The sequence below is a fragment of the Pseudonaja textilis genome, chromosome 1 (genome assembly GCF_049901715.1).
Source record: "Pseudonaja textilis isolate UNSWEBS1 chromosome 1, rPseTex1.2, whole genome shotgun sequence".
Classification (NCBI taxonomy): domain Eukaryota; kingdom Metazoa; phylum Chordata; class Lepidosauria; order Squamata; family Elapidae; genus Pseudonaja; species Pseudonaja textilis.
In genome coordinates this window covers 323,903,150-323,915,918 of record NC_141990.1, presented here as the reverse complement: position 1 = coordinate 323,915,918, position 12,769 = coordinate 323,903,150, and the positions used below count along the sequence as shown (strand labels likewise).

The window sequence follows — 12,769 nt, the reverse complement described above, 5'->3', positions numbered from 1 at the left end:
TAAAAGGGGACACAGAATCCCTTTCAAAAATGAAGGAAAAGAGAGGTGAAACGTGGCAAGGAATTAATGTTAATGTCCGTGCAAGACTAGGTCAAAAGAATAACACATACACACCCTCCAAAAATAGGCCCTCCCTGCCTAATCTGCAAAGGCTTCTATGATTTATGGTCAAGGGTGTACTGGGAAAATAACATGAGATGCCTCTCTCATCAGAAAACAAACAGGACCTTGTAACTTGAGTGGCCACCATTCATTCCTCCTTCATGCCTTAATATCGGAAGTTCTGTCTAGAAAACAACCTAATCTTGAAAATCCAGCTTCTTTAAAAGCAGTTATGGAATTTACCATGTCTTAATCAGGAGACACTTGCAGGTGTCTTCCATAAATTGCGTTGTTTGTTTGTTTTTTGGGTGGGGGGAGAAACCAAATAGCAAAGGATATTGTTCATCCCACTTATCTTAACCTGAAATCCACTTTGGGAATTATAGTCACAAGAAGCACTACAGATTCCTGAGAGAAGGTGGCTAAGACAAAGCTTTTCCAGAAAGGTAGTTTAATTTAGCACCAACCCTAATTGGTTGTCTCTGAAGGCTATTCTGGTCATTTTTTAACACATTGTTTGTTATTGAGGAGGATGACTACTAAATTGTATGCCATGGAGATTTTCATACCTTTGCCATGGATATATATATATTTTTTGCTTGACTTGTGCTGTAGACCATGGAATCATTTTGACTGTAACGGGTAAGCAAACACTTTTAATCAATAGTTTTATTTAATTGATAAGGAGAGGAGAGGGAAAAGAAGAGAGAAAAAAAATCCACCTCTAAGAGAAGAGAATAAAGATGGTGGAAGAAATGAACGCCTCCAGGTGAACTGTGGGTCATTATTTCAATTTGCTGTAAAAATTTGGCTTTTTATAGCAACCACATCGGAAGGGAGGTATTTGCTGTGTTTTAAGACAGGCGGCCGCACAAACCTCTTAAATAAATAAAAGAAATAAAAGAAATGATGGTGTCACTCTTCCAGAACAGGAAGAATAAGGAGGTGTTTTCAGTTAGGGTGGATTTTTCTGCTCTACCCTCTTATTTTGCCTGTGTTCTTCAGAAGAATTATTTTATTGTTTACTGTGAAAAATCAGGGACTGCCAAACCTGATTTCAGCCAAACAAAAAGATTATGGAGGAAAAAATTCACCTCTTTTTATTTTTCTTTGCCTGCCTTCTCGCCCATGCCATTCTTAGTCTGCTTGCCTATTTCAGAACAATTGAAGACCATAATGGATCTTCAGAAGGATGAAGCTACCATCTCGATAATTACTACCCCAAACGTTTAGTAGTTGGGGCAGGGGAAGCATAAATTGCCACATTCACATTTTTTTACTTACTAAATTAAGGACATAGTCAATAAAGTGGGGAAGGATTCAGCAAGAAAAATTCATGAACCTCAAAAGATAGGTTTCTTCTTGAGAAGATAAGAGAGCAGAATGCCAGCAGCTGAGCCAACTCAAACCCTTAACACTTATTTATTAGCAATTTCACTCAGATGGGGTCTTTAAGAACTATCTGAATCTTTTTCCAAGAATGCCAGACTGAAAGGCTAACCATCTTTTCTCCAGATAAGATGGACCTTGAAGTCCACATGTACTTATTGTTAATTATGCTCTGAGTTGCTGTTGCTTCCTTCCCAGCCTTAGAGCTCTCTTTTATAATGGTTCGTCATCAAAAATCCTAACTTCAGTTTTCTTCTAATGCATTCATCCTTTACGTTAGTGAGATACCACAATGGAAATCACAGGTGCTTTGAGGAGAATTCTCTCTCTCCCTTATTGCTTCTTCCCAAAATGTAGTACCTATCACTGCCTCTGAAATTAGGAAGCTTCATGGAACCACTGAAAAAACGATCCAAAGAATTTATTCAGACCAGCAGATGAATCTTTAACACCATTTGTTCTCAACCCACTGCCCAGTGGTCGTCTCCAGAAACATTCACAAGATTGCAAACTAATTTCCTGTAATTCTACAAATTTGCTATGAATTTAGAGTCATTTATGTTTTGGTGGGGGACTATGAGAAGGAGAGAGGGAGGGAGAGAGAGAGAGAGAATTGAAAGAACAGTCTTTGAGAGGGCACATCAGTGAAAGCTCTTTGGGAAGAAATAATAACAACAATTGAACAAGAGAAACATTTGTGTGGCTAAATACAGGCCAGGAGGGCAAAGGAAAAATAAAATAATGGGATGGATCTGCTTTGCCAATTGAGAGAGAAAATAGCCAACCATTTACCCATCTCTCTATTTTTTTTTCCACTTTTTCCTTCTGCAGATAGATAGATAGCTATGTAGTGGTCTCCTTGGGAATTCATCTAGTAGCAAGGAAACTGTCATTCTAGAATTACACTAAAACTGGCCATTACACTGTGGCAGGTGGCGTGAACAACAATGACAAATCTTTATGTCTGATACTTTGGAAATGATTTCTCTGGTCACACCATCATAAAGAACAGAAATGTGCTTGGGTTTATAACAGCATCTCAGCTGTTGCTCGGAATGGGGAAATCTTGATTCTGAAGTCCATCCAGCTCCTAGACACAAACCCCCACCATCGCCCTTCCCAAATCACAGGGGTTACCGATACCGAATTATAGGTCACAACCCAATCTTTCCGGGCACTTGGGTTTGGCATCTATTCACACTCAACCCAAAGTTATTTGAACCCTTGGCAATTTTACAATCAGAGGACAGGCCAACCTCTTGACCCAAATGATTACCCATTAAGGAATCCTTCTGAAAAGCTCCAGAGTAAAGAAAGAAACTCGGCACAGCGTTGCCAACTAAACAAAACACATACCTATTTGCAAAATACACTGGATATTTCAAATCAAATGCCGCTCCAGTGCAAAGGGATATTCCTAAATTTACTAAAACAAAGATGGTGGCAGGAGATAAACCAGAGGGAAGCTTTCCTTAAAGATCTTCTTGGTCATACGTGAAGTTTGGTGACTACCATCCTCAGTCTTCTTTGTGAACCTCAAGTTGGCCCATTGGGACTCACAAGTTGAATTCTGCTCAACATGCAGACCTATCTCAAGATAGGCCTTTTTTCTTGCTGGAAATGTAACATGGCGGCCGTTTTGCTGGGATGACAGCAGGTTTCTACAATGCCTAGGTTTTTGTTTTTTTAAATTCAACCTCAGCTTGGCTTGAGGAATTTCAGATTAAAAAATACCACTCCACCACCACCCCGCCCCCACCCCAAACATACACAGACACACACACATATCATTTAAACACACACGGGACTCTCCACCCTTGTCTAACGCCTAACCTTTCCCACCCGCCGGTATTTCAATCAACAGCCTACACAGAGACATATTTAATAAACATTTCTCAATGTTCTCCAGACCCATGGCCACCACATAAAACACGGTGATATCAAGCATGCCTGCGGGTGATCAAAAATTACATTCAGAATGGGCGAAGTTCCCGGTGTCTCAATTTACAATTGATTTTTAATTTAGACACAATTATCAAGGAAGGCATCCCCTTTACTTAGACGAGGAGGCGAATGTGCCACAAGACAGAAACGGTGGCTTTCAGAGGGGAATAATAAAATGGGGAAAGGGAGAAAGAGCTGCAGAGAAAAGGAAATTATAGACGTGAAAGATTTTGTGGGATTTTTACATCTTCGGATCTTCCTCAGCCTTCCAAGAGGGGGGAAAAACAGTAAATTATCGTGACTTCATCTCTTGAGCTTCCTAATTTCCACTGTACATTCAGGACTTTGTAGTGGATTTATATACAAATCTTGAATTTCAGACCAAGGTGCATTCATCTTACTGAGGGCCTTCTTTTCCTATTTGTGAACCAGAAATCATTATTTTTCAGCTACTGAAACTATATCTGTCAGTTATGGATATTATTCAAAACTGAGAAGAACCCTTTTTCCCCTAAAGCGTTGGGCAAAATCTACTTTAAAATTCTTATTTTCCAAGTTCTTTTAGGAAATGATTCCCTAATCGACACCGTTTGCCACTCTAAAGGATAGGAAGCAATGCTGTCCTAACAATACAAACTCTTACCCACTTAAGTTTCAACACAATTGACACACTTTCCACAAAACTGACACCGTGAAAGAACTGCTAGCTGGATTTTGCTATTGTGATTAGTCAGAACCAAAATCAGCCTCTTTGCAACCCCATCACTGCAAACTATTTTTGCACATTTGATTTTCTTTGGTTTGGGGGGAGAGGAAAGAACAATTGTGGATGCGATGGTTATGTTTTACCTGCGAACGCTAACAATATGAGAATAAACTAGGAAGTTGGGTTTGTTTCCATAGGCAAATTCACAGAAAAATAACACAGCCACAATCTGTATTATTTTTGGGATAATTCATTAGGCATTCGCTTGAAGTATGTACTGATAGGATGGTGAAAAAAATATTAATTTAAGTCTAGTGACTATTTATGTTCATTGGTGTTGAAGTCCTGGCTCCGCATGAGACACATTTTTTCTTTAATTTGTAAGAGTTTGTAATCTTTTCCATTTTTTTTTTGAAGGGGGGGGGGAACGACAGAACAGTGACTCCAAATATTTCACATTTTTTCAAAGCTACATCCTGGAGCTTTCAGAGATTCCCACCAAGAGGACCCACTAATTTTTACAGTGCCAAGAATCAGGAAGTAGATAATCATAATTATCAATGATGTAAGAAATGGGAGGGTGGGGCCAGACCCAAAAATAAACCCTGGAAAACCCACTTGCCATAAAATATCTTCCACATCACACAAAGAAAGACACACAAACAGTGACAAAATAAGGATTGCGTTTTTTAAGGCAAGGTTCAATGAAAGTCAGTGGCCCACTGGCTTTTAAAAAAAATAAAAACCAGCTCAAATCAGGCAAATTCCTCTCTTAGGATTTTGAGGTGAGGGGGAAAAAAAGTGGAAATAACAATGCAAACACGGGAGAAAGGAGCAAAAAATGTAAGAGGTTAATTCCTCCGTGAGAAAAATAATCCATGTGACTCACGTAGGTTAGCTTCAACCACCCCTTACCCACAAATAGAAAAGATTAAATTATCCCCAGTTCTTCAGGTTGCTAAACTATGATAGCAAAGACCAAAGTTGGTCCCAGAAGAGGGCAAGTGCCAAGAGAATATGATAGTCCCCAGAGATACTTCCCTCAAATCTCAGCCATAATGTCCAAGGTGGCCTCTAAACTTCTCCTGTATCCTTCCTTATACTACAGTTTCCTTCAAACCCAAAACATTTTGTTTTAGAATGAAGCTCTTTATTCATCAGGGCAGAAAGTGGCAGAGAGAAGACTCTCGTAAAGACTCTGAGTTGTGAACAAACCAAGAGTACCCTTCCATGAAGAGCCCCACAAATCTGTTGTTTGAGGTATTTGTGTCCAGTGGGGAGATATTTTTTATGTTTTTATTTGGTGAAAATCGGCTGCCAGCGAACAATTCAGACTTTCAGTCTGTTGTGGGCCTTTCCATAATCGGATGACACCCCAGTCCGTTTCTGCACGCATTAACACAGCCCTGACACATCAGCAGGTAGCTAAGAGGCGCTGAAAACAAGTGTCACAACACAACTTGTGCCAAGAGACACAAAACCTTCAACCTTAGCCAAGGCACTCACAAAAAAAACCTGCAGGCATTATTTTACTGTTGTTCCCGAAAAGTATCCCACAGACTGCTAATTTTGTGGTGATTTTTTTTAACTTTTGCTCTAAATAAATTAGAATATTATATTGGGAAACTACCTTACTCTCTTTCTCTCTCTCTGGATCAAGAAGGAACTTCTCCTTTTTATAGTTGGGCTCAAATTGCAGAAAGGAAAGAAAACGGAAAAGGTTTCCTAAGGTTTTTGAGTGTTAAAGAGAAAATGACGGACCGGTGAAAGATTCGGAAGTGATGCACCATTTATGAAATACTAAACACAATGTATGAAATACTAAACGGGGAGAAAAAGGAGAATGTAAATGCCAGCTTTTCCTTCAACTGGGAGACTAAGAACCACTTTTTCCGAAAGGGGTTTTTTGGGGGTGGGTGGGGGGGTAGACTTAGAGTTTGCTAAGATTAAAGGAAGAAGCTGTTATTTTGGGGTTAAGATCCTGTCCATTATGAGCAATCAAAGTTTGGCTCTCATCCAACAGTCTGTTTCAACTACTTCAGAAAGCTGTTATAAGCCCTCAGCGAGGGGGGAAAAAGTCACTTCTGAATGTTTAGCCCTACTTTGGATTTAGTAAGAGGACTCGTTTAAACACTGTTTGTGTTCACATTACAGACTGGCATGGACAAGAATGGCACAAACAGACCCCATATTCCAGGAATGTCGGGTTTACCTGACCATTATAACCCAACCAATTAGGATTCTTTATATCAGAAGTGGAGAGAAGCAATCTAACCCAACCACACCGAATGAAAAAATGTAATCAACTATCGTGCCCTTCACCAAAAATCCATTGGGTCACCATCTTTGGGTGAGCTTCTAACATTTGCCAGTCTGATGCTCCCCAAATTGCTCAATTTTAGACAGTGTCACATTTATTTGGAAGGCAACTCTCTCCACTCCCATCTAAATTGGAAATATAAAACTTTTCCCTTCAAGCTGTGGGGGGGAAAAAATAATAAGGTCTGCCTATTTGGTCCAGCAAGTTAAAAAAAAAAGAACAAAAGAAAACCATATTTCCATCCAAAGTGGTTAAAAAGAGCGAGAAAGAGAGAGGCACAGTAGAAAACTGTTTTAATTTGACAAGATCGAGACCTTAAGTGACATATAATTGATTTTACAGTCTGCACCGCTTCAGAAAATTGTTCTCCTTGGCTGCACAGTCTTATGACTTCCTAGAACTGACTTCTGGATGACTGATTTAAATATTTCTTATTTTCAACAAGGTACCAAAATGTAGGACAGCTGCTTGTCCGTGACTTAGTGTGTTGTCTATGGATGTCTCTGTGTGCTTGTGTGTCCATACCCGCAAATGTTGAATTATTGGGGGGACTTGAAGCATGGTGAAGAGATGAAAGATGGAGGGCACCCCAGTGAAATTTATCCAAGTTAGACTGAAACTAGCAAAGAGATGTGAAATTTAACCAAATCTGGCATTCTTGGCCTCCAGAGAGTTTGGTAGCGGAAAGACGACCTGACCCAATTTTTTGCTAAAAAAAAATAAATAAATCCAGGAATAAACATTCACCTGCCATCACCCTCCCCAACGATGACTAAGCAAATATCAATTTGCAAAAAAGAGACCAAAAGTGTTTTATGCGAGGTATTCTTCCAGCCCTTGATATAAAGAAAACTATTCGCAATCATTACAAATTTTAGGAAGATGGGATTGCCTGATCTGAACTTCCAGACAAACCCAGATATGACACAAGGATGCAGCAGCTGAGCTAGAAAGAGACCAAAATAGCACCTCTCTGCCAGCCAAAAAAATTATGTCCTCCCTGCCCACCCCCCGCCCCCAAATTGGTCAACATTTAAAACAAAAAACAGGTCACTTCCCAAGAGTTTGTACGTTGATCTTCCTCACACCACAGACAGGACAAAATTCCACTTTCAAACTGTCTTCTGCACAGCTTATAAATGATACAAAAGCTATAGTGTGGGATGCATTTAAAAAAAATAAAATAAGGTTGATAGTTTGAAAGAAGCAATTTTTTCCCCCCTGAACTGAGCTGGAAATATTTCCTCCAGCGTCTCTTTGCAGCAATTTTTCTAGTTAATGTCTTTTGCAAAGGGAGCCAGAGACAAGATTGCTATCTCCATTTCAGGCATCCAAAGTGGAAAAACTTCTTTTCTTCCTTCCACTTTATCCAACGTGTTGTTCCACCCCCCAAAAAAAAATACCGGAAAAATCCAAGGACACCCCCCCACTCAATTCCCCAACCTCTTCTCCTCCCAGAGCCCCACCCCGTTCAAATGCAACTGAAGACAGACAAAAGCTTTTCTTTTCTTTTTTTCACACACACCCCCTCCATCAGCTCAGCTCGGTCCCTTTTTAACTCCCCACTTACCTAGGATTGGTTTTGTTCCAGTACACCGCGTAGCGATCCGAGATAACTTTGCTCCCGTCCTCCGTCCAGACACAAACCCCAATGAGGGCGACCACAAGCGCCGCGACCTCCGAAAGTTGCATTTTACTTGATTGGCGCTCGGCTCCAACCTTTTTTTTTTTTTTTTGGCCAGGAGATTTTTTTTTTCTCGCTTATTTTTTTCTTTTCCTTTTCTTTCTTTCTTTCTCTTTCTTTTTTTTGCAGAGCTTTGATGCTTTAAGAAGAAGGACCCCGCTTCATTTCTCCTTTTATTTTGGCATGTTTCTTAAAATGTCTGGGGGTGGGAGAGGTCACCCCCCACACACACCTTTAATCGCCTCCGCCTGGCTTTCTTTCTCGGGGTCCCCCTCCCGCCCCCGCCCCTTTGTGGGATGCCAAACTTTTTTCTTTTTTTTTTTTTTTTTTTGGGGGGAGGAAGGAGGGGGAGAAGCCGGGATTCCTAATTTATTGCACGGAGACGGAGCAGGTTCTGGGCACCTTTGCAGTTCTTAAGATCTTCTTAGGAACGAAGCGATGCAGCATCCTACCGTCCATCCAGGTCCAGGAGCTTCTTGGAAAAGCGATCCAAGCGTCGGGAATCACAAGCAAAGCTGGCTTTCCAATGGGGGAGAGGTGGCGGGTTGGGGGGAGGAAAGTCTGTTTTCTAGGAACAGATGGCTGCGGGTCGTTTTTGCTCTTTTTCTTTCTTTCCTCTTAAAAAGGAGCGCTCTGCAAACTTCCTTCTCCTCTTGCTCCCCCCTTTCAAACTCTTTGCAGGCGTGAAACCATCCTCGCTGGAAGTGTGTGTGGGGGGGGGGTGTTTCAATGTTCAAAGGGTGGGGTGCTTTCCAAAGAGGAGAGGAGCAAAATCCTGAGGAAAAATCGCGAATGGGAATAAATCACAGGCTTTGGGAAAGAGGTATTCCCCCTCCCCTCTTCACAGTCTCCCCGAAGAAGGCAAAAGCAAGAAAAGCTGTCAAGTCAGCAAGCCAAAAGTCTCAAGAGAAATCACTTCTGGATTCTGCCATGTCTAACCCTGGCAACAGCCACAAAAAAAAAGAAGGAATTAAACAATTCCTGGTTTTGATTTTTTTTTTTGGGGGGGGGGGTGGTGGTTAGTTTTTCAAGAGCCCGGCGCTTTCTTTCCCAGATGGCCAGCAGTTGCCCAGAAACGGAATTAAATTAGGAATTGTTTTTCCTCTTCCACCTCCTCCTCCTCGCTAAAAATCAAATCAATCTATCTTTTCTTTTGAAAAAAAGGAAGGTTCCCAGCATACATACATGTGCAGCGTAGTTCGAATTTTCCAGTTTTAAAGAGCTTTTCCTTTCTTTTTTTTTTTCTTTCTTTCTTGGTATCTTCTCCTCTTTTTCTTTTCTTTCTTTTATAAAAAAAAAAGCAGAATCTGTCCCGCCGAGGTTGTTTCCTTTAAAAAAAAAAACAGAGGCAAACAAGATAAATAAAACGGACCTTTGAACCCCCTTCTGGACAACTTCTATTTCAATTTTTTTTCCCCCTCTCCTTTCTTCGCTCCCCAGAAAACTCCCAAGAACGCCCCTCGCTCGGTTCACACAACAGGTTTCTCACTTGCGAGAAAAGACGCCCCTCCGTCCCCTCCCCTCCCCCAAAATCTACTTTTCCTGCTTTCATCCCCACTTTTCTTTTCTTTTTTTAAACAATGCGAGAAGCTCCCCTTATATAAACCGAGAAGAAAGAACACCGAGGCGCAGCGGCACAAGCAGCATTGCAAGGGGGAGTAAAAAAAAAAGAGAGAGGAGGCAGGAGGAGGAGGAGGAGGAAAGCAAAGGGGTGTGTGTGTGGGTGTGTGTGTGTGTGAGAGAGAGAATATTGGAGGGAGGATGCAAGGTGAGCGCGCAGGGGTGCCGATTCCCCCCATTCTTCCTTCCCTCCTCCCATCCTTTCTCCCATCCTGCTTTCCTCCCCTTCCCTCCATCCCTCCTTGCCCCCATTTAAAATCCTCATTTAAAGGATTTCTTTTTATTAGGACCAAGACTGCAATATGCCCATCCTGGTTGGAAACGCACGCGCTGGCAACGTGATTCTGGATAAAACATGCTCCCACCTTTTTTTTTTTTTATCTCTCTCTCTCTCTTTCTATTTTTTTCCCCCCCGTTCCGGAATCAAAAGAAGAAGAAAAAAAGAAAGGAAAAAAAAAGAGAGACAGACAAGGCAGCAAGAAAGAAAGAAAAGGTAGGTAGAGCAAGATTTTGTGTGTGTGTGTGTGTGTGTGTCCGTTTAAGCCTCGCCGGCGATTCCCCCCTTTTTTAAGCCTTGCCACTTTATTAAGAGGTCTCCCCTCCGGCTCGCCCGTTCCTGCCGGGGCTTCGCGCCGCTGCCGCCGCCGCCGTCGCCGGCTGCCTGGCCACTCTCGCCAAGAGGGACATCGTCGCCACTTGGCCGGGAAGCCTAAAGTAAGCGCGGCGCTTTCGCCCAACGCCCCCGCCCCAGCTTTCCATCGGGGCGGAGCCCGCCCGGACTCAAGGTTGGTTGGCCGGCGAGGGGAGAGCCCCACCTTCCGCCATGTGCGGCTCCTGCCGCCGCCGCCGCTGCTGCCGCTCCGGCCTGTTGGAGTCAATTCCACGTCTCTCGGGGAGGGTCCGGGCCGAGGCAGGGAGAAGAGGGGGAGGGCCCCACGGGGAGAGGAGGAGGGTGGGGGAGCATGAAAACGCACGCAGGTTTTACTTTATTTTGGGGGGACGGGAAGGGGGGGCACTTTGGTGAAGTCCGCCGCAGCTGCTGCAGAAAAGGTAACTCTCCAGCTTTCTCTTTACTTCATTTATTTCGTTCATTTGTATCCTGCCTATATATAGATATGGATGTAGATATAGATACAGATATAGATGTTAATATAGCTATAATAAAAGCACAAATATTAAGATGTGGGAAAATACCCGAAGAAACCTAAATACCATACATATAAATACCCGCGAAAACATAAGAAAATAAATAGAGAGAGAGAGAGAGAGAGATAGATAGGTAGATAGATAGATATATCTATATCTATATATGTCTGTCTATCTATCTATCTATCTATCTACGCAGGTCTTGAGCCGTGTAAGATTAATCTTACACAGGAAAAGACCCAAACATGCCAAGACCTGCATACCTGTACCCGTGAAAATCTACGAAAACGTGTGTGTGTGTGTGTGTGTGTGTGTGTGTGTGTGTGTGTTATATATATATATATATATATATATATATATATATATATATATATATACAGACATATGTATGTAATGTATGTATGTGTATATATGTGTGTATAAATATGTTTGTGTATGGATATGTATATATATGTGTGTATGTGTATAAATGTGTATGGATATGTATGTAAATATATGTGTGTGTGTGTGTTTTATTTATATAAATAAAATTAAATAAAAATTAATTCAAGGCTGCGAACAAATCCAGCCTCCTGTTCTGCCCACAACAACAACCCCGCGAGGGGGTTAGGCTGAGAGAGACGGGGGAGGGGGGGGCTGGCTCAAAGTCACTCAGCCGGTTTTCATGGCTAAGGTGGGACTGGAACTGTTTGGAATAGAATAGAGCTGGAAGGGTCCTTGGAGGTCTTCTAGTCTAGTCCAACCCAGTAGGATGGCTAGGAAGGTAACCACTAGGATGGTTAAAGGTCCATCAATCAATAGAGCTGGAAGGGGCCTTGGAGGTCTTCTAGTCCACCCCTCTCCTCAGGCAGGAAACCCTGTCGCATTTCAGACTAGTGGCTGTCCCATCTCTTCTTAAAAACCCCCCAGTGATGAAGCACCCACAACTTCTGGAGGCATTGGATAATTGTTTTCCCTGTCAGGAAGTCTCTCCTTTGTTCTAGATTGCTTCTTTCCTTCATTAGTTTCCATCCATTGTTTCTTGTCTTGTCTTCAGGTGCTCTGGTTGATTTCTCCCCCCCCCACCTTTTTTGTTGTTGTTGCAGCCCCTCAAATGTTGGAACACATTTGTGTTCCATACCACAAATGTTGGTATATCATCCCTAGACCTTCTTTTCTCTAGAGTAGCCATACGGTTGCAGGAATTGAGTATGGCCAGTCTAGAAAAAGAAGGACTGGGGTGACATGATAGCGGTATTCCAATATTTGGGGGGCTGCCACGAAGAAGAGGGGTCCGCTTATTTTCCAAAGCACCAGAAGGCAAAACAAGACACAATGCAAGGAAACTAATCAAGGAAAAACGCAACCTTGGAATTAAGGAGAAACTCTCTAACCGTGAGGAGAATTAACCAGTGGAATAACTTGCCTTCGGAAGTTGTAGGTGCTTCATCCCTGGAGGTCTATGGAGATTCTCAATTAGGGTTGTCCCAAAGGTGCTTTTTCAAGAGGCAACTGGACTTTCTGGTGATTCTTTGAAGAAATTTCACTTTTCACCCAAGATAAGAAGCGAAACATCTTCAAAGAAAAAGCAGAAAGTCCAGTTGCCTCTTGAAAAAACTTCCATCACTGGAGGTTTTTAAGAAAAGACTGGACAACCAGCTCTCTGAAATGATATGCAGTCTCCTGTTTGAGTAGGGAATTGGATTAGACCTCCAGCTCTGTTCTGATTTAATCATCCTAATCTCTCTTCCCTACACTTTTTCCAAAGTCTCAACATCTTTTTTGTAATGTGGCAACCAAAACAGGACGCGGTATGCCAGATGTGATCTTGCTATGATTTTATAAAGCGGTACTAATACTTCACTCCTTGTCTGCTGCT

General features: G+C 42.1%; 1 protein-coding gene and 1 long non-coding RNA gene across 2 annotated transcripts in view; both read right to left on the bottom strand.

Annotated features, from left to right (window-relative positions):
* The window catches only part of EFNA2 (ephrin A2), a 272,818-nt gene extending 263,140 nt beyond the window's left edge, over positions 1 to 9,678 (bottom strand). Inside the window, exons 1-2 of the mRNA XM_026699087.2 lie at positions 9,331 to 9,678; positions 8,032 to 8,920 (exon numbers count right to left, since the gene is read on the bottom strand). Of these exons, the coding sequence (XP_026554872.1) occupies positions 8,032 to 8,153 (122 nt within the window). The 5' untranslated portion in view covers positions 8,154 to 8,920; positions 9,331 to 9,678. The remainder of the gene's footprint in view (positions 1 to 8,031; positions 8,921 to 9,330) is intronic.
* LOC148128384 (uncharacterized) overlaps positions 1 to 12,769 on the bottom strand; it is a 604,018-nt gene that overhangs the window by 290,676 nt on the left and 300,573 nt on the right. The window lies entirely within an intron of this gene.